General features: G+C 39.1%; 1 protein-coding gene across 1 annotated transcript in view; it reads right to left on the reverse strand.

The window, feature by feature from the left end:
* The window catches only part of DYNC2H1 (dynein cytoplasmic 2 heavy chain 1), a 170,320-nt gene that overhangs the window by 119,903 nt on the left and 24,512 nt on the right, over window positions 1-25,905 (reverse strand). The window contains exons 30-49 of the mRNA XM_080612498.1: window positions 24,934-25,136; window positions 23,583-23,765; window positions 23,201-23,383; window positions 22,819-23,042; window positions 21,925-22,040; window positions 20,476-20,675; window positions 19,545-19,809; window positions 19,015-19,222; window positions 18,390-18,519; window positions 17,393-17,548; window positions 16,106-16,365; window positions 15,209-15,455; window positions 14,292-14,443; window positions 13,615-13,759; window positions 8,746-8,848; window positions 7,027-7,194; window positions 6,768-6,892; window positions 5,409-5,657; window positions 4,529-4,637; window positions 824-937 (exon numbers count right to left, since the gene is read on the reverse strand). Of these exons, the coding sequence (XP_080468624.1) occupies window positions 824-937; window positions 4,529-4,637; window positions 5,409-5,657; window positions 6,768-6,892; window positions 7,027-7,194; window positions 8,746-8,848; window positions 13,615-13,759; window positions 14,292-14,443; window positions 15,209-15,455; window positions 16,106-16,365; window positions 17,393-17,548; window positions 18,390-18,519; window positions 19,015-19,222; window positions 19,545-19,809; window positions 20,476-20,675; window positions 21,925-22,040; window positions 22,819-23,042; window positions 23,201-23,383; window positions 23,583-23,765; window positions 24,934-25,136 (3,540 nt within the window). The remainder of the gene's footprint in view (window positions 1-823; window positions 938-4,528; window positions 4,638-5,408; window positions 5,658-6,767; window positions 6,893-7,026; window positions 7,195-8,745; window positions 8,849-13,614; window positions 13,760-14,291; window positions 14,444-15,208; window positions 15,456-16,105; window positions 16,366-17,392; window positions 17,549-18,389; window positions 18,520-19,014; window positions 19,223-19,544; window positions 19,810-20,475; window positions 20,676-21,924; window positions 22,041-22,818; window positions 23,043-23,200; window positions 23,384-23,582; window positions 23,766-24,933; window positions 25,137-25,905) is intronic.

Here is a 25,905-nt window from a genome sequence, read left to right on the forward strand (position 1 = left end):
AAAATACAACATATTAAATATTTAGCAGATAATCTGACTACATGATGGTAGATTTATTGCAAATACAACATAAATCACCGTCTTCCAATGCTTACAACAAGGTAATGTCTGAAAAAAAAAAAAAAAAAAAGATATTACATCACACTAAGGAATGTTTATAAACAGAACTTAAACAAATTAATTTACTATCATGGATTCTCATTACATATGGTACAGTGTATTCTAATTTTTAATTTAGAAGAGCTGGTAGTATTTAAATAGATACCACTAGTACAGACCAACAGAACCAATTAGAAGTAGTTCAACGGCCTTTGAGTATGACTGCCAGCATCTGTATTCTTTCAGTCACATTCTTCTATTTATTTGCAAACTATTTAATCTACTTGTTGGTCCAAAGAAGAAACACAAATAATTAAGAAACCTAGCTGTAAACTTGCTTATAATTACTCAGAATTCAAACTATTTGCAGGCATAATTGACAAATAGAAGAAAACTCTGTAACTAGACATATAAGCTAAATAAATCAGAAAATGATGGGGACAAGAGCTTTCTTCCTTCTAGTTACTTTCAAGAGCAGATTTCATAGCAGCTTTGTAGAACTTCTATGGATACAAAATCCAAAAGACACAAAGTCCAAAGAATGAATTTTAAGCTGAGAGTTCTGTGCCCCCAAACATCACACTGTAAACATTATCCCTGCCTGTTTTTTAACAACAAATTGAAGGTAAAAATACACACAAAACAAGGTCTGTGTTAGAAATTATTTGTCCATTATTATAACACTTTTGTAACTTTGTAATAAATTATAATTCTGTTCACATACGGTATGTGAAATAGTTGAAAACTGGTCCTGTAAATCCATCTTGTGAAGCTTGATCCTTCAGAGGAGATAGCAACGGTTCCAATTCTTCTATTTTATATAGCCCAGGAACTTCTCCTATTTCAAGAATGAATTTAAAATGGCAGATCAAATACACTGTAATTCTTCAAATTCTTCTGAAGGATTCCCTGTACAGAGAATCTGAATATGGCATTATTCACCTCCATACTTTCATAAGTGTCATCCCAAGTACTCCATCATTCTTTTCATGACATCATGAAAACAACAAACCAAATTATAGTACTTCCATTTAACTTAAACAGCTTCCTTTGTTTATACTACCTGGAATATACATAAAAAACTCATTCCAATCAGTGATCCAATACATAGAATCATAGAATCATAGAATAGTTAGGGTTGGAAAGGACCTTAAGATCATCTAGTTCCAAGCCCCCTGCCATGGGCAGGGACACCTCACGCTAAGCCATGCCACCCAAGGCTTCATCCAACCTGGCCTTGAACACTGCCAAGGATGGAGCATTCACAACCTCCCTGGGCAACCCATTCCAGTGCCTCACCACCCTCTCAGTAAAGAATTTCTTCCTCATATCCAATCTAAACTTCCCCTGTTTAAGTTTGAACCCGTTACCCCTTGTCCTGTCACTACAGTCCCTAATGAAGAGTCCATCCCCAGCATCCTTGTAGGCTCCCTTCAGATACTGGAAGGCTGCTATGAGGTCTCCACGCAGCCTTCTCTTCTCCAGGCTAAACAGCCCCAACTTTTTCAGCCTGTCTTCATACGGGAGGTGCTCCAGTCCCCTGATCATCCTCGTGGCCTCCTCTGGACTTGTTCCAGCAGTTCCATGTCCTTTTTATGTTGAGGACACCAGAACTGCACACAATACTCCAAGTGAGGTCTCACAAGAGCAGAGAGGCAAGATCACCTCCTTTGACCTGCTGGTCACGCTCCTCTTGATGCAGCCCAGGATGCGGTTGGCTTTCTGGGCTGCGAGCGCACACTGAAGCCGGCTCATGTTCATTTTCTCATCGACAAACACCCCCAAGTCCTTCTCCGCAGGGCTGCTCTGAATCTCTTCTCTGCTCAACCTGTAGCCGTGCCTGGGATTGCTCCGACCCAGGTGTAGGACCTTGCACTTGGCATGGTTAAACTTCATAAGGTTGGCATCAGCTCACCTCAGAAGTGTGTCAAGGTCCCTCTGGATGGCATCCCTTCCCTCCAGCGTATCAACCGAACCACACAGCTTGGTGTCATCAGCAAACTTGCTGAGGGCACACTCAATCCCACTGTCCATGTCACCGACAAAGATGTTGAACAAGACCGGTCCCAACACCCATCCCTGAGGGACACCACTCATTACCGGTCTCCAGCTGGACATCGAGCCATTGACCACAGCTCTTTGCGTGCGGCCATCCAGCCAGTTCTTTATTCACCGAGTGGTCCACCCATCAAATTGATGTCTCTCCAATTTAGAGACAAGGATGTCATGTGGGACAGTGTCGAATGTTCTGCACAAATCCAGGTAGATTGCATCAACTGCTCTGCCCCTGTCCATCAGTTTCGTAGCCCCATCATAGAAGGCCACCAAATTGGTCAGGCAGGATTTCCCCTTAGTGAAGCCATGCTGGCTGTCACCAACCACCTCCTTGTTTTTCATGTGCCTTAGCATGTCTTCCAGGAGAATCTGCTCCAAGAGTTTGCCAGGCACAGAGGTGAGACTGACTGGTCTGTAATTCCCCGGGTCATCCATTTTCCCCTTTTTGAAAATGGGGGTTATATTTCCCTTCTTCCAGTCGTCGGGAACTTCACCTGACTGCCATGATTTTTCAAATATGATGGCCAGTGGCTTAGCAACTTCATTTGCCAGCTCCTTCAGGACCCGCGGATGGATTTCATCAGGTCCCATGGACTTGTGTACATTTAGGTTTTTAAGATGGTCTTGAACCAGATCCTCTCCTACAGTGGTCCTAGAGTCTTCATTCTCACAGCCCTTGCATTCGCCTTTCCAAGACTTGGGTGGTGCAGTCAGAGCATTTGCCAGTGAAGACCGAGGCAAAGAAGTCATTAAGAACCTCAGCCTTGTCCGAATCCAGGGTAGCCAGTTCTCCAGATATCTTCCGAAGGGGGCCTACGTTGTCCCTAGTCTGTCTTTTACTCACTATGTACCTATAGAATCCCTTCCTATTATCCTTAACATCGCTTGCCAAGTTCAATTCTAACTGGGCCTTAGCCTTCCTCACCTGGTCCCTAGCTTCCCACACAACATTCCCAGGCCGCCTGTCCCTGCTTCCACCTTCTATAAGCCTCTTTTTTCCTTTGAATTTTCCTCAGCAGCTCCTTATCCATCCAAGGAGGTCTCCTGGCCCTCTTGCTGCACTTCCTTCTAGTTGGGATGCAACACTCCTGAGCTTGGAGCAGGTGATCCTTGAATAACAACCAACAGCCTTGGGCCACCCTGCCCTCTAGGGCTGTGTCCCATGGAACCTTACTAAGCAGGCTCCTGAAGAGGCCAAAGTCTGCTCTCTTGAAGTCCAGGGCAGTGAGCTTGCTGCACGCTCTTCTCACTGTACCAAGGATCTCCAATTTGACCATCTCGTGGTCGCTGCAACCAAGGCTGCCCTGGAGCGTCACATTTCCAACCAGCCCTTCCCTGTTGGTGAGCACGAGGTCAAGCACGGCACCTCTCCTTGTCGGCTCCTCTATTACTTGCAGAAGGAAGTTGCCTTCCACACAATTGAGGAACCTCCTGGATTGCTTGTGCCGGGCTGTACCTTCACTCCAACAGATGTCAGGGTGGTTGAAGTCCCCCATGAGAACAAGGGCCTGTGAGCATGAGGCTGTTCCTATCTGCCTATAGAGCACTTCATCCACAGATTCCTCTTGATCAGGCGATCTGTAACAGATCCCCACAGTAATGTCCCCCAACACTGTTCTCCCTTTAACCCTGACCCACAAACTCTCTGTTGACTGCTCACCCGTCCCCAGACAGAGTTCCATACTCAACATAAAAAAATCAAACAAGACTGTCAGAAAAGAGAAACATGAAAGAAAGTATGTATCCAGGTCCTCAGACAGAGGTTTAACACTGGATGATAAGAATCTGATATTGTAAAGAAACTTGGATTTGCACCTAGGAGACAGGAAAATCTGCTGCTTTTATCAATGAGCTCTTAAACTACTTAAGTTCCAAATAACTTTTGGTAAGGGTGCTTCAGTGAACCCTCTGATCAAGGAACAAAGCTAGATAACCAAGTCACTTTTGTTATTTGTTACTGTTATTTATCATCTCATTACTGTCAGAAAACCGCGTTTTGCCGGCGTTCATTTAAGTAAAGGACTCAGTCTATACAATCTAGTAAAACATTGGAACACCTCTCAATTTTGAATTTTATTAGAAAAGGGAAGCTGTAGAGTAGAATACATTACCATTTTGTGGTTACTTTATTATAAAGGACTCATTTGAAATAAGTTACTTTATTGCAACTTTGAGGAATTGAAAGCACGCCCACTGTAGGGTAGTTTAAAGGATAGCTAAAGTGAATTGCAGATCAGTTTCTCACGTACAAGCATTCCAGCTAAAACAACATATAAAGCAAAGTAAGACTGCTGGTATGGACATGAAGTTCTGCCTCACTGACCTAAATCTGTGTGGTAAAAGTAGAACCATACTCTTTTTGGACTTGTCTCACCTGAAGACAATAAACTGTTGACCATCTCAAGGAACATGGAATGAACAAACTGATAGTCTTCGAGCAGCAATACCACCTGCTTTGCTTCAATGCCTGCAAGCTCCATCACCTAGAAGCAAGGAAAGCATTTAAAGCTCAGTATATTGAGTATATGTATTGTTTGTAACAGAGTAAGTCTTCCCTTGATTATATATTACACACATATTTTCTCCATAACACAGAAGATTACTAGGTGATTCAGTTTATGAGATATCAAATATGAAGAACATTCTACCTAAATGAACAGCATGGAAATGAAAAAATAGTTAAAACGGACTCTTTCACAGACATATTTATGTTCCAGATGTGACTCTACTATAGAGTTGTATCACTTTTTTGTGTGGGCTTAGCTCTGTATTTTTCTTTAGCATTGTTGAAGGTACTGGGAAACTCCTGATTGAGGGTTGGCATTTGTTTTTAAATAAGATGTTAAATTTCCTCAATCACTAAATTTTTACTTGATTCAGCTACTGTCCTGTCAACTGGTAGACCATAGTAGAGACAGAAAATAAAAATATATACAAATATGAAAATACATATATGAAAAAAACATTTCCAATATTCACATAAACTTAGAATTTATCAAGTCCACAACACTCATAAAAACACTTCTGGTATTCAAAAAAGTTGAGTTTCAGCTAATTACTATAAAGAACAGTATACTAATCTAGGCACTAAGAACTTTAAAAAATCTGCTTATTTCATTTAGACTGCTACTATTTTGCTTTTCTTAAAATATCTCTTCACACACCACTTGTGTCCTTCAAAATTCCCATGTTCTTGTTTTTTATTTTAATACATGCCTACAACACTATAAAATGGAAACCACTGAGTGACTTACATATTTAAGATCATTTTTGAACTGCTTCAGTTCATAGCCTCTGGAAATTTTTGGAGAAACCAGAACAGCTCCATGCATATGACTAACTAAAGAGGTAACTGTTCGACGACCTACACCACTCCGTCCTGCCAAAAGAAGTGATCCTCCAGGAAAACTTAGCACTCTGTCCACTTTAGACATGTAACTGAGGACCTCATGGAACAGTAAGATCTCAATCTCTTTTTTGTCTCGCCCATAATGAATAATACCCTATTAAAAAAGAGAAAAAGGGAAATGCATTCACTAATAATAATTAGAAGCAGTGAGGGATAAAAGCATCCAACATTTAAAAGTTTAGAAAAGAAGGGATTGAAAATTTAACAGGCCACACTAGTATTCATTACAAATAAATTATTTATGTGACAAAATTTAGATACCCTGCCTAGCCTTTACCAGTAATGAGCACACCACATTACCCTCAGCACCAGGATATCCTAGAAGTCTCTGATATATTGAAATAGAAATCTACCACTTAATTAATTAAGATTAAATAATTGACCAGAACAAAGTCTGAGCTGTGTCTCTGACTACAGATTAATTAATACATAACTTAGAAGAGTGGTTTAGACAGCTAATTGCTGTATAATTGCAGATTATGGAATCTCCCAATGAAACATGCATTATAACAGATCCAGATCCTAAAACTAAATTCTGGCCTTGTTATATCTTAATAAAACCTCATCTTTGAAGCCCAACATAATTGTGTAATCAGAAAAAAACCCTGACTCTTATTACTGAAGCTACTGAACTTCACCATTTCCCATGCAGTCTATTGTTCACAAGTTGGCAATTAAAGAGAGGGAGCAGTTTCCCATATACAAAAGCAGCCCATCAAACACTGCTAATAAGAGGAAATGATATCAAAGCTGTCATCCTGAAAATCAGTCAGCCTAGCAGAGTTAACATATTCACATTTTCTCATTGAGCTCAGTTTTTGTACATTACAAATCTCCAAACAATCTATTTGTATTTCTTCAAATCAAAATTACTTTAGCAAATTACAAATTCAGAAAGCAAACATTTTATAAAAGCCTAATACACAAATATGTATGCACATCAATATTGCGCATCAAACCACTGCAAATCACCAGCAAATGTGATTGATGCCCTTTCATTAAAATAACCTTGCTACGTGATACTTCCTACTGCCTCCCCATAAAATCAGAAACTTTCCCTCACTTGATCAAGTGTAAAAGATGATCCCTCAAACAAGCAGCAGACCCCACCCTAAACCTGGCTGTTGCATGCTACTTCCTGCAAAAAATATCCAGAATAATTGCTGTGAATCCTTGTTGTGTACATTCTTTAATTTTGCCTCACTTTTTGAACAATATCTTTCAGGTCTGTTGAGTTTAGTTTGCCGAGTGGCCTCCCATGTGGTGGTATTGCCTGCCCTGGTGTGACGAATGCCTCTTGACAAGCTCCCCAGGTTACATAGAAGGTATCTGTGAAAATCAAATTAAACATTTGAAAGGTTAGGTGCTCAGCTCATATGCTATTTGACTTGATCAGGCTGATTTGATTAAGCAGTTCCTAAACAAATATTTCAAGTTTGTGTAGTATGTCTCAAATGGTTTACCTGCCATATTGTCCAGAACATCTGAGCCCAAATCACCTTGAAATACTTTCATCAAAACATTATCAAATATCTGAAGTTCTTTCATGTCAACAAGTTTGTCACGGAACAAACGATGTGCTTCATAAGCAACAATTTCCAGTACATAGTCTGCAGTTTTTACTGATGATCCTTCAAAATTTAAGGAGAGATTTAAATTTAAATATTTATAATAAATATTACATTTCTCAAATTTTCCATTTTAAAATATGAGATTGAAAAAGAGAAAGTGGAATTACATACCAGTAGGAAAGCATCCATAACGAAGGAGTAAGAGGAAAAGCAAACATTATTAAGTGCTTTTTAATAATATCATTATGGATCATTGCAAAATAAAATGAAACATATTCTATTAAAAAAAGTGCTCCAGTTCAGTGCCAGCATTTTAATGAAAATGAACAAGGTGTTGCACACAAAGTAAAAATTCAAAGACAAAATTCCAGGTAATCAAAACAAGAAAAAACAGAAGACTGCTTTAAATGAGAAGAGAAAGACTGATAACAAACACTAAAATAACAATAAATACCAGTAACAGTCTGTATTACAAAATGCCACTAGAAAATACAAAGCTGCAATATTCTTCAAAAAAGTAAGAACGAAGGTGAGATGAGTAAATGACAGGCCATACTGTTCATCACTGAAAAAGTGTGTATGTCACCTTAGGATACAGCAATGGAGTCCTTAAATGGGCTGGGATTACCCATGCATTGATTGTCAGTGTAGCTTTACTGACCTCATTCAAGCTACATTATACCATCCTATGATCCAAGAATGAGCACAACATTCTTATCACTTTTATACTCTTTAAGCAGTCCTCTGTGTAGCCCTTTAATTAATGTAGAAGCTAAAACACAATAAGGTGTAATTGATCATGATCTAGCAATAATAGCAACTTCAAAGACAAAGACAAGATTAGACAGAAGCCTATGCTGTTATTTGGGAAAGCATACAAAATGAAATACCTTTACAAATTTCATAATTTCCAAAGTTAAGGAAAGAAGAACTTTCAGACAAAACTGTAATTGTCAGGCATTCCCAAATTGTGAAAATATTTGGGCTCTTCTATAGATATTTGTAAACTTTTACATCAATGAGATAGTTTTCTAGATGTTTTCTGTATGTTTAAGGGGGGTTATATTCTTCTTTTTTTGTTAAGCAGGTCATAAATAATGTGTATTAGTTGTAGTTCTGCAGTTTACCTCATGTAAACGTTTACACAATAACCTCACCACGTTTACACAATAACCTCACCATGTTTACACAGTCAGGTATAAAAAGACAAGCATGAGAGGCAAGTTTATGGGAATCCAGAAGACAGATACGCTGAAAAAAACTCAACACAACCCCCTCCATCAAAAAACAGAAAAAGATGGTGTGGAGTAGGGGGTACATTTCATGTTCTCATAATAGAGAATGCAGTCCCAACTTACTAACTTCCCTTAATTTATAGATAGCTCCCACACATATTTTAAAGCATCATTGGAGCTTTTAAACTTGTTTACTACATGTTATGGAATGAACTGTTAGGCATTTTTTCCCTCTACTGAGTTACAGATAGTTCACAGTTTAGGAAGAGTACCACAGGTGAACAAGCTGCACGTGGAGTCAACAGTAAGACTGACATCAGTAATAATTTAGGGTATTAGAACTGCTTTTCCAATGAAAACCAAATAAGTGACTTACCGCCTGCTAAATCATATCTGAATAAACCAAGAACCCACTGAGTAAGAATACATGGTGTAAAAACGTAGTGACTGTGATCATCAACTGTGAATTTCGCTCGTACCTAAAAAGAGAAGGGAGGGAAAAAAATGATGTTTTAAAATGTAAAACACTTAGAAATGTAGTTTTATTTTTTTCTAAAATACCAGACAAATTAGTTTTCTATTTAGTCTCTATATATATTTTATTAATGAACTCTTTATTTATTTTTTTTAGAAAGTGCAGAGATTAATTAAGTGCTCTGAATCTCTTCTCTGCCCAACCTGTAGATGTGCTTTGGACTGCTCCGACCCAGGTGTAGGACCTTGCACTTGGCATGGTTAAACTTCACAAGGTTGGCATCAGCCCACCTCACAAGCGTGTCAAGGTCCCTCTGGATGGCATCCCTTCCCTCCGGCGTATCAACCGAACCACACAGCTTGGTGTCATCGGCAAACTTGCTGAGGGCACACTCAATTCCAGTGTCCCAACACCAATCCCTGAGGGACACCACTCGTTATTGGTCTCCAGCTGGACATTGAGCCATTGACCACAACTCTTTGCGTGCAGCCATCCAGCCAGTTCTTTATCCACTGAGTTGTCCATCTACCAAATTGATGTCTCTCCAATTTAGAGACAAAATTAATAATAATTACAACATTTCTTCTGTACTATTTTTGAATGCAAATAACTGAACCTAGGAGTTTTAGTGCAGTATGAGACAAAACATATTTTTTTTTTCTTTGAGAAATACTGAATATAAAATGGAAAGGAAATATAAAAGTGTAATAAAAGAATACCTAAAACAGTAAGTCACTATAAAAGACTTTATAGTAATACTAACTTTTACCCCAGAGAGAATATTTGAATCTACAACTATATCTTTAATTCACAGAATCATAGAATAGTTAGGGTTGGAAAGGACCTTAAGATCATCTAGTTCCAAGCCCCCTGCCATGGGCAGAGACACCTCACGCTAAGCCATGCCACCCAAGGCTTCATCCAACCTGGCCTTGAACACTGCCAAGGATGGAGCATTCACAACCTCCCTGGGCAACCCATTCCAGTGCCTCACCACCCTCTCAGTAAAGAATAACTGAATCAGTTATTTGGCTCTAGTTTGATGAGATGTAAACTTATATTTCTTAGAATACATTGACAGTATCACATGAAACTCCTAGTAACCTGTGCATGCTAGCCAGTGACTACCCAGTTGGCTTCAAGACTGGTGTTACAGGCAGGGTTTTGGATTCTTTGATAACAGCTGGTTTTATAAGACACCAGTCCAGATAGTGATATGTGGGAAAGGTTTATCTCGCAGGGGTAGAAGGATGCTGGGACAGGAATTGGCAGGGCTCGTTTGGAGGGCTTTAAACTACATTTGAAGGGGGATGGGATTGTAGCTGGGCTGGCACCAGTGGGGCAGCACTCTAGAATTGATGAAGACTGGGAGGCCTCCCATCCCCGGAGGGTGAAATCGGTGTGCTCAGCTCGTGCCCTGAAATGCCTGTACACCAATGCGCGCAGCATGGGGAATAAGCAGGAGGAGTTAGAAACCTGTGTTCGGTCAGTAGATTATGATCTGGTGTCAATTACAGAGACATGGTGGGACAGCTCACATGACTGGAACGTGTTCATAGATGGCTATGTCCTTTTCAGGAAAGACAGGCCAGCCAGGCGAGGTGGCGGAGTTGCTCTTTACGTGAGAAAGCATCTACAATGTACGGAGTACTGTCCTGGCACAGATGAGGAGCAGGTTGAGAGTCTATGGGTGAGAATTAAGGGGCAGGCTGGCAGGGGTGATACTGTTGTGGGTGTCTATTACAGGCCACCAGATCAGGGTGAGGAAGTTGATGAGGCCTTTTACAGGCAGCTGAGAGCGGCCTCAGAGTCACAGGCCCTGGTCATCGTGGGGCATTTTAACTTCCCTGATGTTTGCTGGAAAGACTACTCAGCAACCCAGCCATAGTCCAGGAGGTTCCTCCAGTGCATTGATGATAACTGTCTGATGCAAATGGTGGAGGAACCGACTAGGAGAGGAGCGCTGCTGGATCTCATTCTCACTAACAAGGAGGGTCTAGTTGAAGCAGTAAAGGTTGAGGGCTGCCTCAGTTGTAGTGACCATGAAATGGTGGAGTTTAGGATCTCGTGCGGCAGGAACAGGATAGCAAGCAGAATTGCAGCCCTGGACTTCAGCAGGGCAAACTTTGGACTTTTCAAACAATTGCTGGGGGAAATCCCATGGGCAAGGCTGTTCAAAGGTAAAGGGGCCCAAGATAGTTGGCTAGCATTCAAGGACTGCTTCTACCAAGCTCAAGATCAAAGCATCCCGACACGTAGGAAGTCAAGGAAGGGAGCCAGGAGACCTGCGTGGTTAGACAAGGAACTGCTGGGTAAGCTCAAATGGAAGAGGAGAGTTTACAGATCATGGAAGGAGGGGCTGGCCACTTGGGAAGAATATAAGGCTGTTGTCAGAGGATGTAGGGAGGCAACTAGGAAAGCTAAGGCCTCCTTAGAATTAAACCTGGCGAGAGGGGTCAAGGACAACAGAAAGAGTTTTTTCAAATATATGGCAGATAAAACCAACACCAGAGGCAATGTAGGCCCACTGATGAATGGGGTGGGTGCCCTGGTGACAGAAGATACAGAGAAGGCAGAGTTGCTGAATGCCTTCTTTGTCTCTGTCTACTCTGCTGGAGGCTGTCCTGAGGAGCCCCGTACCCCTGAGGCCCCAGAGGAAGTCGGGAAATTGGAGGAGTTTGCCTTATTTGATGAGGACTGGGTTAGAGAGCAATTGAGCAATCTGGACATCCATAAATCTATGGGTCCAGATGGGATGCACCCCTGGGTACTGAGGGAGCTGGCTGAAGTCATTGCTAGACCACTCTCCATCATCTTTACCAAGTCTTGGGAAACGGGAGAGGTGCCTGAGGACTGGAGGAAAGCAAATGTCACTCCAGTCTTCAAAAAGGGCAAGAAGGAGGACCCGGGTAACTATAGCCCTGTCAGCCTCACCTCCATCCCTGGGAAAGTGATGGAACACCTTATCCTTGGTGCCATCTCAAGGCATATCGAGGATAAGAGGGTCATTAGGGGCAGTCAACATGGCTTCACCAAGGGGAAGTCGTGCTTGACCAACCTCATAGCCTTTTATGAAGACATAACAAGGTGGTTGGATTATGGCAGAGCAGTGGATGTGGTCTACCTTGACTTCAGTAAAGCGTTTGACACAGTCTCCCACAGCATCCTCACAGCTAAACTGAGGAAGTGTGGACTAGATGGTCGGGTAGTGAGGTGGACTGCAAACTGGCTGAAGGACAGAAGCCAGAGAGTTGTGGTCAATGGGGCGGAGTCTAGTTGGAGGCCGGTATCTAGTGGGGTGCCTCAGGGGTCAGTGCTGGGGCCGGTATTATTCAATATCTTCATCAATGACCTGGATGAGGGAATTGAGTGTCCTATCAACAAGTTTGCTGATGACACTAAGCTGGGAAGAGTGGTTGACACGCCAGAAGGTTGTGCTGCCATCCAGCGTGACCTGGACTGCCTGGAGAGTTGGGCTGTGAAAAATGGGATGAAATATAACAAGGGGAAGTGTAGAGTGTTACATCTGGGTAGGAACAACCCCAGGTTCCAGTATAGGTTGGGGAATAACCTATTAGAGAGCAGTCAAGGGGAAAGGGACCTGGGGGTCCTGGTTGATAGGAGGATGACCACGAGCCAGCACTGTGCCCTTGTGGCCAGGAAGGCCAATGGTATCCTGGGGTGTATTAGAAGCGGGGTGGTCAGTAGGTCAAGAGAGGTTCTCCTTCCTCTCTACTCTGCCCTGGTGAGACCACATCTGGAATATTGTGTCCAGTTCTGGGCCCCTCAGTTCAAGAAGGACAGGGACCTGCTGGAGAGAGTCCAGCGCAGGGCAACTAAGATGATTAAGGGAGTGGAGCATCTCCCTTATGAGGAAAGGCTGAGGGAGTTGGGTCTCTTTAGTTTGGAAAAGAGGAGACTGAGGGGTGACCTCATTAATGTTTACAAATATATAAAGGGGGAGTGTCACGAGGATGGAGCCAGGCTCTTCTCGGTGACAACCAATGGTAAGACAAGGGGTAATGGGCTCAAACTGGAACACAAGAGGTTCCACTTAAACTTGAGAAGAAACTTCTTCTCAGTGAGGGTGACAGAACACTGGAACAGGCTGCCCAGGGAGGCTGTGGAGTCTCCTTCTCTGGAGACATTCAAAACTCGCCTGGACGCCTTCCTGTGTAACCTCATCTAGGTGTTCCTGCTACGGCAGGGGGATTGGACTAGATGATCTTTTGAGGTCCCTTCCAATTCCTAATGTTCTGTGATTCTGTGACGATGCCCACATTCCAGGAGGAGAAAAAGAACCTGTGTGTCTAAACACCTGTTTCTAACAGTGTAAAATTTTAATAGGTAGTCCCTAATGTGTATAAAGCATTGCACCCTCATATCTCTCTTCTCTATTCATAACAACAAACCATAACATCTGAACATTTAACAGTCTTTGAAGTACACTGTCTCCCCATCCATTAAGTAGTTAAACACTACAATCCACATTTTACAAATCAAGAACTGAAAGTATGCATGTCTGAAGATGCTTGCCAAAATCATACAATAAATCAGTTAGAAAGTAGGAGCACTTACTCTATTTGCCTCTAATACCTAAGATTCTCTGCAAATAAGTAGCTTTAAAATTGATATGAACATATGAAAAAGATACAAACTTGGATTTTAATACTGACAAACCTTTTTATTTTCTTGTTAATATCAAAAGCTGATTTTTTAAAAATTCTGAATTCTCAATTTCCTTGAAAAAAACAAATCAAATTTACATACCTGTTCATATACTTGAACCATAAATCCTGCTAGCTGATGTATTTTTGGCAAAGAACCCCAAACAGGGTGATTCTTCAGGTTTTTCTGTAGTACAGGTTCCAAGTAGGCACTATAAATAGCTTGCAGTTGGTCTCTTTCTGGATAGCTGCAAAGGAAAAAACAAAAAGTAATCATTATGGACTATCATTGTTAATTTCTTAATATAAAGAATCAAGTTACGTATAATTGCTGAGAAATTTTCATGAATTTCCATGTATTTCCATCTAGCAGCTAAGTAAAATTATGGTTTTATTGCAATGGGCCACCCTCAGAAATTTTCTAAATACATCTGTAAATGCACTCAAACTTAAAACCAAACAGACTAACTTCTTTTCAATTTGTCTAATTTTGCAAGCAAACACCACCTTAATCTAAGGTTGCTTCAAGCAGTTTACTGAAAGCAAAACATTCAACAGGAAACATATTTTAAACACTTCACTATCAGCAGGTAGCTACAGATTGCCCCATAGCTGGTTCCTAGTTCCAAGAGGCACCAAACAGCACTAAATCTTAATATCCCAAACTGTTAGAAAAGATGAAAGAGTAAATCAGCCACATCTTCATAAAGACTAAATTGAGCAGGGGCTGTAAAGATAGAAGCTGAATCTGAGTTCTCAAAGTAATTTCCACGTACTTACTCAATTGCACAGAGACGAACAATAGAAGTAAATCTGGAGGTAAGTTTATGTCTTCCTAATGTTCCTCCAGAACACATGGAAGCCACAATTTGTATATTTTCTAAACCAACCCATTCCAGATTTTCATCATAAAATCCTTGATATGTAATAACCTTTAATAATTAAATAAATATTTCATTAAATAGAAAGCCAACAGAGTATTGTACAAAACAAAACAAAAACCCAAAAAGAAATCATAAGCAGCATATCATTACTACTATTTTCTTAATTGCCAGAAGTATACTATTCCCCCCAGTTTACTATCAGCTGCAAACCTGCTAAGGGTACACTCTGCCCTATTGTCCCAACCATTAATGAAGCTGTTAAACAGGTACAAGCTTCCAACTGGTCTTTGTGCTAATGATCACCACCCTCTAGGCCTGCCTGTGCAGCCAGTTTTCAACACATCTCACTATCTGCTTATCCAGCCTATACATCGACAGCTTTTCTGTGAGGATCTTTCGGGAGACAGCATCAACAGCCTAAAGTAAAGTCCAGGTAGGCTATATCCACTGCTCTCCCCTTGATTACCAGGTTTGTCATTTCATTATAGAAGTTTATCAAGCTGGTCAAGCATGACTTGCCCTTGGTGAATCTATGCTGATCACTCCTGATGAGTTTCTTGTCATTCATATGCCTACTGCATTATAACCCATTGAGGCAAGCATCGTTATTTACTCATGTATGTAAGCCAAATAAAAAAGGTATCTTATTTCTTGCTGACACCTACACATTCTACCAAAGCACAAACACAATTAATGTCAATACAGATGCAGACTGTTAACTCTGAAAATAATCAATGTAGGTATTTACTACATACACTAAACTATTTCCAGTATACTTAAGTCTCTTTATAAATAACAGACATAAGTGTTCACCTGCTGTAGAAAAGCCACGAGAGTGCTTGTTCCCCATTTATCAGGTTTGGGTAGATTGATATCTTTTAAGTACAAAACAAGCCTTTCACAGTCCTTTGGTCTGTATACTCTCCCAGTGTTTGTACTGATTACAATGCAAGTTTGACTTAATTTTTGTAGAAAATGTTGAGAAGTAGTTTGTGCGCTGCAGTGAATAGTAGCAACCTGAGTGGATCGGAGTTGAGAAAATGCATAATGAAGCAGCATCCTAAAAAAAGCAAATGTGTACATACATATAAGCATAAGTAATACATAAATGCATTAAAATACTGTGTATCTAAAGATACTGTATAGTTTTTATAATTAAAATGCATATAATACATACTACATTAATGTAAAAGGTGATTCATGAGGCTTGCTGGATTAATCATTCTTGCCTTAGTATTTTCCATTTAAGAAGTTCAATTAAAGTGTAGCACACAACTATATGAAACAAATACCCAGCCTAAATATATCATATACAGTGATCCAACCCATCTAAATAAGGAACCTAAGATAGGCAAATGGATAGCTAAATTCAGTTGCCCACACACAGGTATCTAGTGCCTCTTGAGATAAGACTGTATACCTCATGTGCCTTTCAGCTGTTGCTCCAGGAGAGCAGAGGTTTCCCAAAGGTCCTGTTTCATACCTAAAAGCCTCATTCAGATGTGTTAGATGCACAGAGGCAGCCTGAGCTTTCCCTGTAGATCTGCATATAAATTTACCTACTTGCCCCTAAAGAAGGCTGTTTCATTTGTAGCCTAAACAAGTAATATTCTAGCAGAAAGTTGTATGATAAAACCATTATAACAAAATACTACAGACTTTGTCAAATAGCTAGAAGTGTATTTTACTTAACAAGGAAATACTTTTTACCCCTTTCCACATCCTTCAGGACCCACAAGAAGAAATGGCTGCTTATTATTAAAGTCTAGCCAGGGTCTAAAGTAATCTAAACCTCTCTGCATGTCAGGGGTTTGGATGACAGGAAGCATCTGGAGATTACTGAAGTCATCAGCTGTTAGATTTTCAGGTTTTTTCAGCTGATACTGCATTAGCTGTCCAGTGTCAGCATCGTAGTACGTGTCCAGAGGCTTCCTTGGATCTGGTGGAGATTCTTGTGCCCAGCTGAAGATCTTTAAAGAAAATAAAGATTCCATTAAAACCATAGTCCTAATGACAAGATCTACACTTTCCAGCTAATCAACAAATGTACAAACAATACTGTAAAATCAAACATTTAATTCTTCAATTTGATAGTTTTAAGGCTGCCTTTGAAAATTCAATCATGTTATGCATATGCCTTATGATTAAGCCCTTAACTAAACAGTAATATATTACTCTTCCAGATACTTTTTCATAATATGAAGAATATCAAATAAACTATATTTAGCAAAGCTTCATATAACCTTTTTTCATATTAGGCAACATATTTACTAGTAATCGTAAGAATGAGGTAACTCCTTCACAGGATGCATCAATAGCTAATTCCAGAAGCTGAGTCTAAAATTTACCATATGCCCTGTATATACGTTGTAGCTCCAGGCTGTCTTTTGGAAGGAACTATTTCCTTCTCTCAACACAAAACACAAGTGTGATTGGGGAGATAACTATCTCCAGGGACAGGCTTCTGTAGACATTATGGACCAGTATATCCACATAGTTTTCCAACTCTGTGCCTTACTCCTTGTAGCTCCAAGTATCTACACACAGAGAGAACCATATCCCACTGTACACAATACATAATGTCTAAATAATGCTGTGAGAACACCTCCCTGGTGAGGTGCAACAAAGCCCCCACACTCTGAACAGAAAAATCTCTCACAAAATAAAATCTGTATTAACATATACAATACATATACACCCACACAGTCTGCTATAGGGGGTCCTTGCATAAAACAGCATGGATAGAGGCCATTCTGCATCTCTTGAAGCTGCACCACAGGATTGCTACCTGGGCTGGATGCACTTAGCAGCATATCAGGGACATCTGAAACATTCCTTTACTTCTCAGCTATTTCTCTACAGGCAACACAGATTGCAAAAAAGTTAGAGCACAGACAGCCTACTATTGTAAATTTGCATTGTTAGAAGACAGAAAATCACTGTTCCTACTACATATACTGAGAAATTTTTAATAAAGTGTCTCAAAAAGATTGTTACCTCTTTTGCAAATTCTTGTCGTGATTTTGTGTTGAGATTGCCACCAAGACCACGTAACAAGTTAATAATAAACTGTCCACGATCGGTACACCCATGAAGATGAGACAGTCCATTCATCACAGTTCCAACTAAACTTGTTTCTACCACAGAGTCATTCTACAAATTGCAAGATGTAGTAGATTTGAATATATTCCAAAAAACAAATGTGATGTATTGCTAGCAGTCATTTTTCATTGACACTGCCACAAATGATGAAAGATCTCAAAAGTGCTGTTCTAGAAAATTCACTTGAAATGAAACTATTTATAAGCATTGACTTGGTAGTTTTAATATCAGACTACATACTGATGTAATTTAGGATAAGCAATTAGAACTTTTCTTGCAGATTTTGAGAATCTGTAAGAAATCAACGTAATCGTATACTGGAAAACTCTCTCTTGAATGGATCCTTTATGGATTTTGCTGTATAACACCAAAGAGGATTTGCAGCCTCAGGATCAATGTTATGTTTTTTTCCTGTGTATACACATGAAGATACTTTAAAAGTCTAAAAATCTTCATTGGTGAAAAAACCAAAGGGGAAATAAATCTAAAACCATAACAGGAACATATATGTTCCACAAGGGGAGGTAATGCAGGTCTCACAAACACTAGCTTACTGATCACAGCAGTGGGGACGTCTCCTAAATAATGTCTTTGTGCAACATAAGTGACTTGTTCAATGCATACGCAACTCCTTCAGGAAAATGGGAAGCAGAGAAACATCTGAAACACTTAAGAAAATCTAGCATATGCAGAAAAATTATCTTGATATACATTCCAGAATCAAAGAGTCCAGATAATGTATTAAACTTATTAAGAAAACAGCTACCAAAAAAAACTGAGATTTTTTTTACTTAAAATTTAAAAATTAACATGAATGATCTCTTCAGTGTTAAACTAGAAAAATGATCAATCTTAACAGAAGCTGAAATTTGATTAAGTATTCAGTACTAACCTTTTTCACAACCCAGTTTAAAGCTCTTTCAAAATAGTCCCCAATCCAATTTTCAAGGTTGTATCTACATTCTTCAGGCTGACTTCTTAGCCAAGACTTTATCAAAGAATTAAGATCTGTATCTTCATCACTAAGTCCAAACAAAACAAAATGAAATTCAGTTAAATACAAGGCATCCAGATCTCCACACAGACAGGTTCAAATTAACAAGAAAATTCCAGGAAAGTTCAGGGAAACACTTTAACAAGAATTTCTGTGCAATATTCAAGTTCTCTAAGGGTCACACACAAAGAAAGAATCCACCATGTCTCTCTCAAAAAATATGAGATATATTAGTCAAAAGTTTATAACATGACAGCACACCTAAAAGCAAAACCTAAAGTAAACTTCCCCAGTGATTTGGTTCATAAATGTAAGCAAGTAATTAAATTGTTCCATCCACTTTAGACTATCTTTCAAGAAAAGTGTGAGGTTAAAAGTTTCTTTTAGTGAGAGGTGTCCCTGCCCATGGCTGGGGGGTTGGAACTAGATGATCTTAAGATCCTTTCCAACCCTAACTATTCTATGATTCTAAAAGCAAGTATATTTGCTTACTTTAAAAGTATGTAATACTCCTGTGACATACCTCAGAAAGATCATTCCCATTCTAGATATTGTAGCAGGAGAGGCACAGCTAAGATCATGAGTTTCAAATATAAAGTTGACATTTAAGCCAAATTGAATTCTTTCTCCACTAGGCATAGTCAACAATCTGTTGTCATCCAAAACGGAATTCAAAGATTCAATCCATTCAGGATCAATATCACCATCACATATTATCCATGAAGTAATATCTATTAACAGCACAAAAATAAAATCTCAAACCCAAGAAAAACACTTAAAGAATAATGTCTTTTGCTATTTTAACACTAGTTAAAATACTAGTGTTAAAAGCTTAAACATAAGCTCTATGAAGAGAATCCTTACATGTTTTACCTTCTTTCTATTTTTGCTTTCTTACTACAAAATTTGCAATAGTCAGCATTCTAAGATTGTCACCAAAAGTTTTTCTTACCGTATGCTATTCACATATAATAACACATATAAAAATGTATTTGAACATAAACAATTTCAGTAATTTACGCATAAGGATATATAACTCCCTCACAAACATACCTCGGGGTTCTCGTACGACTTGTCGAGCACTATTTGTAAGCACGCCATCAGACCATTCTCTGGTATCCATGTCAATATGGCCTAGCAACTGATGTCGAGGCATAGCTTTGGGATTCATAGTGTACTGTTTCACTACTTTGCCAGTTTTACCAAGGGCTGCCTTTAACATCCGCCAAAGTGTTGATTTCCCTCCTCCACTTGGACCTACAATAACTACACCCATCCTTTGACGTAGCTGCTCATATAATTCCAAAGCCTTCTTGATCTAGATAATAAAAGAGATAATGGCTGTTATTTAGCTTTACAACTTCAAAATCATTCTTTTTAATGTTTTCCAATTAACCTTGCATGCACTCACTTTGTTCCTAGAATTTAATTTTTTGAAACAATAGATATTTGCAGAAGTAATTAAAATTATGATACTAAAGAATATCAAGAAACATATTTTGCATGTTAGAAGCATTTCACTAAGTCACTAATATAAAAATAACAGCCTTCTTTGGGCATATATTTACTGAGAAGCTAATGAACCTTCAGTCACAAAACTTCATCTAACCCTACAATAGGTAAACATAGATGAGACACAGAACTGACTGATAAACCAAACATTCACTTATTTAATTCTTTCACTGTCCAAAACATTCACTGGCATTTATACCTGGCCTGAATGACACTGTGTCATATGTTTGCAATGTAATTTACCTTGCACTATTTTTCTTTCAATTACACAACTGATATGCCATATTTCAAACACACACCTATTTTTTCATATACATGTAATTAGAATCTAACTACCAGTTACTGACTTTTTTAGAAAATATTTCTTTCAAAAGAAAACAGAAATTAATCAAATGAATGTAATATTAATCAGTTATAACTCAGAATAACACATTTTTTGCTCTTCTATTGCTGTAGTTAATAATGAGTTTACCTGGGTGCTTATAATTTCCAAGTTTGCTTCTTCAAAGACTTGTTGTAAAGCTGTAGTTAATTCTGCATACTCCACATCTTTAAAGTCAATGCCAGGAAATACATCTTTAACCAGTGCATCAAAACGTGAGCAGTCCGCAAATGTAAGCTTTGACATGGTATTAAGCCGCAGAGCTTGAACCACCATGTGACTTTCATTAACTGGAAGTAAAAGCAAAGAAGCCAGATCAGTTTAAGCTGTTTGTTGGGCTTTTTCCCTTAGAATGTATCAGCACTTGAACTCACACTGCTAAGATATTGAAGGTGGAATCACAGCGTAGACTACATTCTAGTTCATGTACCACTCATAAGTTAGATAAGCGCCTTATTGTAAGTTTCATATATGCTCACAAACCCATTCTATACAGATATGACATGGTTATGATGCTGGCCAGATAGTACATAATAGCTTCATGATTAAAGTGGGACTAAGAGTATGATAGCTTACTTGTCAAAGTATTCATGACAGAAATTAAGGACCTGGATTCCAGACCTTACTCTGCCAGAGGCGGTTTGAAGTCACATCTCTGAAGTGTGTCCTAATTAACTATGAATATTTACAACTAATACTCTCCACAACTCCTCTGGAATCTGAACTACCATGGAAATATAACTGTTTAGGAACCAGAACAAAAACAACCACAGGAAATCTTTACTCCGACAGAAAAGTTAGGATTCTGATATGGGAAAGGCATAGGGCTCTGATCTCTGGGGTTTTCTGATTTTTTAATCAAATTGCCTTCTTATGTAAAACACATAATACTTTCAGAGAACAGGACTAGGAAGCACAGGTGAAAAATATCCTGTGTTTTTGCCCTCCTATGCAATCTAACGCCATGTAACAATTCTAGCAAACCTCAAATGGAATCAAAATGTGCAGTTTCTTGCTACTCGTGTGGTGAGGGACGGAAGCGCTAGTTCCCTCGGAACTACGGTCAAGACATAGAGCATTCACGGAATGCGGGTCAACAAAGGATTTATTGCGCAGTTACAATTCCTTATATCTGCTGCCTAAGCACCTCCCCAGAGTCAGCTGGTTCCTGTCCCTCCTAGCAGCTTTCCATCCACGCACCAATCCCTACAAAAATGGTCTAGTGACTGATGAATAATGATGGCATCAGAGGATCAACCTTCCTGTCCTAATCCAAGCGAAAACAAGCGTCTTTGAGAATTACTCAAAATCATCCCAGAATTAAGTCCTATATCTATGTTCTTATAAGAGCTCCATCTAGAATATGACAACAGTCTTCTGTGATCTCCTAATAGAGGACTTTCACAGATATTTTTTTATTTTAAATTGCCTCCAGATCTAAGCCACAGCTTCTCAAAACTCCAGTGAACAAGCAACCTGTAGTGAATGATACCTGTACAATATCCCAAATAATCAAAAGTTTGGTATGGTCAACCTTACTTTCTTTCTTTGCTTCACTTTTCTTCAACTGATGAAGAAGATTGCCACAGCCTCTCAAAACAGTCTTCAATGCTCGTAAACCCCAATCATAGTGCTGCTGTGGTGTCAGAAGCTCCCTAAATTTAAAAACAGCAATAATGTAAAAATCTTTAGGTGACAGCACCTGAATTTTTGGCAAATGAGTATGCTCATTATATAGTTCTGAGCAAAAGAAAGACTGATGAGTATTTGTAGTGCCATCTGAAATGCACTTCAGAGATACAAGCAATGACACTGAAATTTTCAGAGGAAGTAATGTAATTACATTACTAAGGTATTTATAGTTGTCCCTCAAAGCATTATGTAAAACCTCTGAACTTTGTTCTCTCTAATATACATACTTATAACCAGTCACTTGTATTTCAACAACCTCAAGTCTAAATTCAACACAATGCTTGTGAGCATTCATATGCAAGCATAATAGGGAAGCAGTACTTTGCCACCTTGAGATTATAACTGCTTTCCAAATATTTTCACACCTGAACCTCCCAATATATTGCAAGATTTTTATTTTGTAAATTAAATTAATATCTACAGAGATTTACCGTTCAGATTTAAGATCTGTATTGACTGTAAAACTTTTGATGACTCCAAACCTGCGGCTTTATGCCTACTTTTATTTCTGACACAGCTTTCTATAATATCCATGTCATAAAATATTACAGAAAATTAAGAGAAAGCATGTGTAGATTGCATCCCTACAGTCATAGTCTAAATGGAGACTACTGGCATAGTCTAAATGGAGAAGAAACAAGATGGTAGTAAGATAAGCACAAAGATCAATGCTAAAATAAAAGCAGGAAGGAAGAGAATTAGAAAGATAACACAACTTGGGGTGGGGGGAGGGGAGCTTACCTTGCTAGATTAAAAATAGACACTAATTTTCTACCGAGTATTTTAGCATCCTTAAAGCCTTCAGAATACAAAATCACTTCTGCAATGAGTTCATTGTCTGGATGAGTCATAGCAACTGGCCTGAAAAGTTGTTTGAGGTTATCAGGCAGTTTTTGTCTTCCTCCATAACCTTTTCCAGCAGGATTCAGAGTGATAAAGATTCCAGAATTATGATCCACTTCAACCTAGCATTAGAAGTTCATTGTAACAGTATATTATCATATGAAACAGTATTGAGCAATGTTTTGTGGACTATGTTTAGTTACAGTAGTCACTTTTTAAGTTTAACCCTGTTGTTTATAGGCTATTTTTATAAGAATAAAATAAGTAAGTTTTCCTGTACCTTTTTTCCAAGCATCTCACATACAGGGCTATGTTTCTTCAACGCATGTTGGATTGTCTGAATCTGCATGGATACTGCAGACAGTACAGCTTCCTCAAGTCTGTTGAATTCATCAAAACAGCCCCATGCACCACACTTCACTAAGCCCACAAATATGCGCCCCATCGACTTCACATCAATGCCCTTAAAATTAGAAAGAATATTATCAAACTTCAAATAACAACAAAACAATGAAAGACTTGTTTCCCAGCAATTAAAAAAAAAAGTCATTGGAAATGTCACAAATGTCTGATGGAATATGCATCAAAACTATTTCTCGAATATTCCTTTATGAAGTATGGGCATAGATATCCATCTCCTAAATATGCAGAATCATATTCACCTCATCACAATTGAAGACTAACACTTGTCTTCCAAGAAGTCCACCCAAAGCCTTTACTGATTCCGTCTTTCCAGTTCCAGCTGGACCATATGGATTTCCTCCAAGGCCCATCTTCATAGCCTGAGTAAGAGTTAGGTAACACTTATCTGTCAAAGGTGTATAAACAAGTTTAGGGGAATTACCCTGCAGAAACAAAACAAATTATATTAATTGGTAAACAGAAATTATTGATGATGTAATTTAATCTTAATCATAATGCATTAATTTGAAAATCATAGAACCATAGAATCATAGAATAGGGTTGGAAAGGACCTTAAGATCATCTAGTTTCAACCCCCTGCCATGGGCAGGGACACCTCACACTAAACCATGTCACCCAAGGCACTGTCCAGCCTGGCCTTGAACACCGCCAGGGAGGGATCATTCACAACTTTCCTGAGCAACCCATTCCAGTGCCTCACCACCCTCACAGTAAAGAACTTCCTCCTTATATCCAATCTAAACTTCCCCTGTTTAAGTTTAAACCCGTTACCCCTTGTCCTATCACTACTGTCCCTAATGAAGAGTCCATCCCCAGCATCCTTGTAGGCTCCCTTCAGATACTGGAAGGCTGCTATGAGGTCTCCATGCAGCTTTCTCTTCTCCAGGCTGAACAGCCCCAGCTTTCTCAGCCTGTCTTCATACGGGAGGTGCTCCAGTCCCCTGATCATCCTCATGGCCTCCTCTGGACTTGTTCCAACAGTTCCATGTCCTTTTTATGTTGAGGACACCAGAACTGCACACAATACTCCAAGTGAGGTCTCACAAGAGCAGAGTAGAGGGGCAGGATCACCTCCTTCAACCTGCTGGTCACACTCCTTTTGATGCAGCCCAGGATATGGTTGGCTTTCTGGGCTGCGAGCACACACTGGTGGCTCACGTTCATTTTCTCATTGACCAAAATCCAATACAATGCTCGAGATTATCATCTTATTAACTACATGAATTTGTTTACAGTTATGAAGTTTTCCTGATTTTTATCAAATATCAAAGCATTGTGCAATTTTTTTTTAGAATTACAGAAAAAAAGGGTCAACACAGATGAAACTGCACTCTGACATATAGAAGTAGCAAGCTTATTAAAAAATATTTATATGATACTGCAGCTGCTTTCCATACAAAGCAGCTTACATTTACCCCACCAATATCAACAATGAAAATGATTACAGTATCTTTTAGTATCTTCTATGAAACAGCATGCTAAGGACACAACAAAGTTGAAAAATAGCAACAGTTGAGAGGCAACCAGCAGCATGTGTGAAAGTGTTTGACACATATAAAAGCCACTAGGTAAATATTAAAAATACCACACCTGATATTCATAAGTATATTGGAGTTCAGCATCTACCATCTGAACATAACATTTTTGGTCTTTCATATAAAACCTCAGCTGCTTCTTCCAAGCCCAGTCTTCAACACTGTGAACTTGAGCTTGATTCAGCTGCTTCACCACATCAATGTTATGAATGATATCAAGAACCAGAGCTTTCAGCTTGAGCTCAAGGATTCCTGATTCTGCAAATAACCACATACACAAAAAAATCACCACAGTGTAGTAAGGAAGATATACATTACCCAGTCTCAAATTCATTGTGCTGCTTTCTACTGTCAGCAAATTTTATTCAGATCTTGTTTCAATTATATACAGAAATATTACCTATTACCTAAAGTAAGCAGCATAAAGTAAGATCCTGACAGAGATTGTGAATCATAATGTAACTTCAGTCATTTAGAAATAATTCTGTCTGCCTCTACACTCAATAGAGAGAGATAGAGGCTTTTCTGGAAAGCAGTTTGTTCCAGGAGTGTTTACAGCTATGTCCACTTCAGTAATCAGTGTGGCATAAATCTGTTAATTAATCTGCAGCAGATCTGAAAACCATACTACACACAGCCTGGCAATTTTACTAAGACTAATTAGGATGATGCAGAATCAATGCTCATTAGCAGATTGGGTGCATTAAGTGTACTCTGAGAACATACTGTTTAATTCAGTTTCATTTGAAAGAAACCCAGTTTATGTTCTCCTATGCCATTCCATGATGGGAGTTAAATGAAAGTAAGTGGGGATAATCAGGCAACTCACTTCAAACTCACACCTATTATTCAAACTAAAAAGTTACTTTAAACGTGTTATACAATTGGTGGAATGAATGCTCTTCTATAACTGATGACATTTCTCCACTGTCTATAGCAAGAGTGCAGAAAGGGAGCTTAGATAAATAACCACACTTACAGACTGCTGAAGGTAGGTGATACAAGTCCTAAACCTAGTTAATACATC

Source organism: Psittacula echo, assembly GCF_963264785.1.
Source record: "Psittacula echo genome assembly, chromosome: 3".
In the NCBI taxonomy this organism is placed as follows: Eukaryota; Metazoa; Chordata; class Aves; order Psittaciformes; family Psittacidae; genus Psittacula; species Psittacula echo.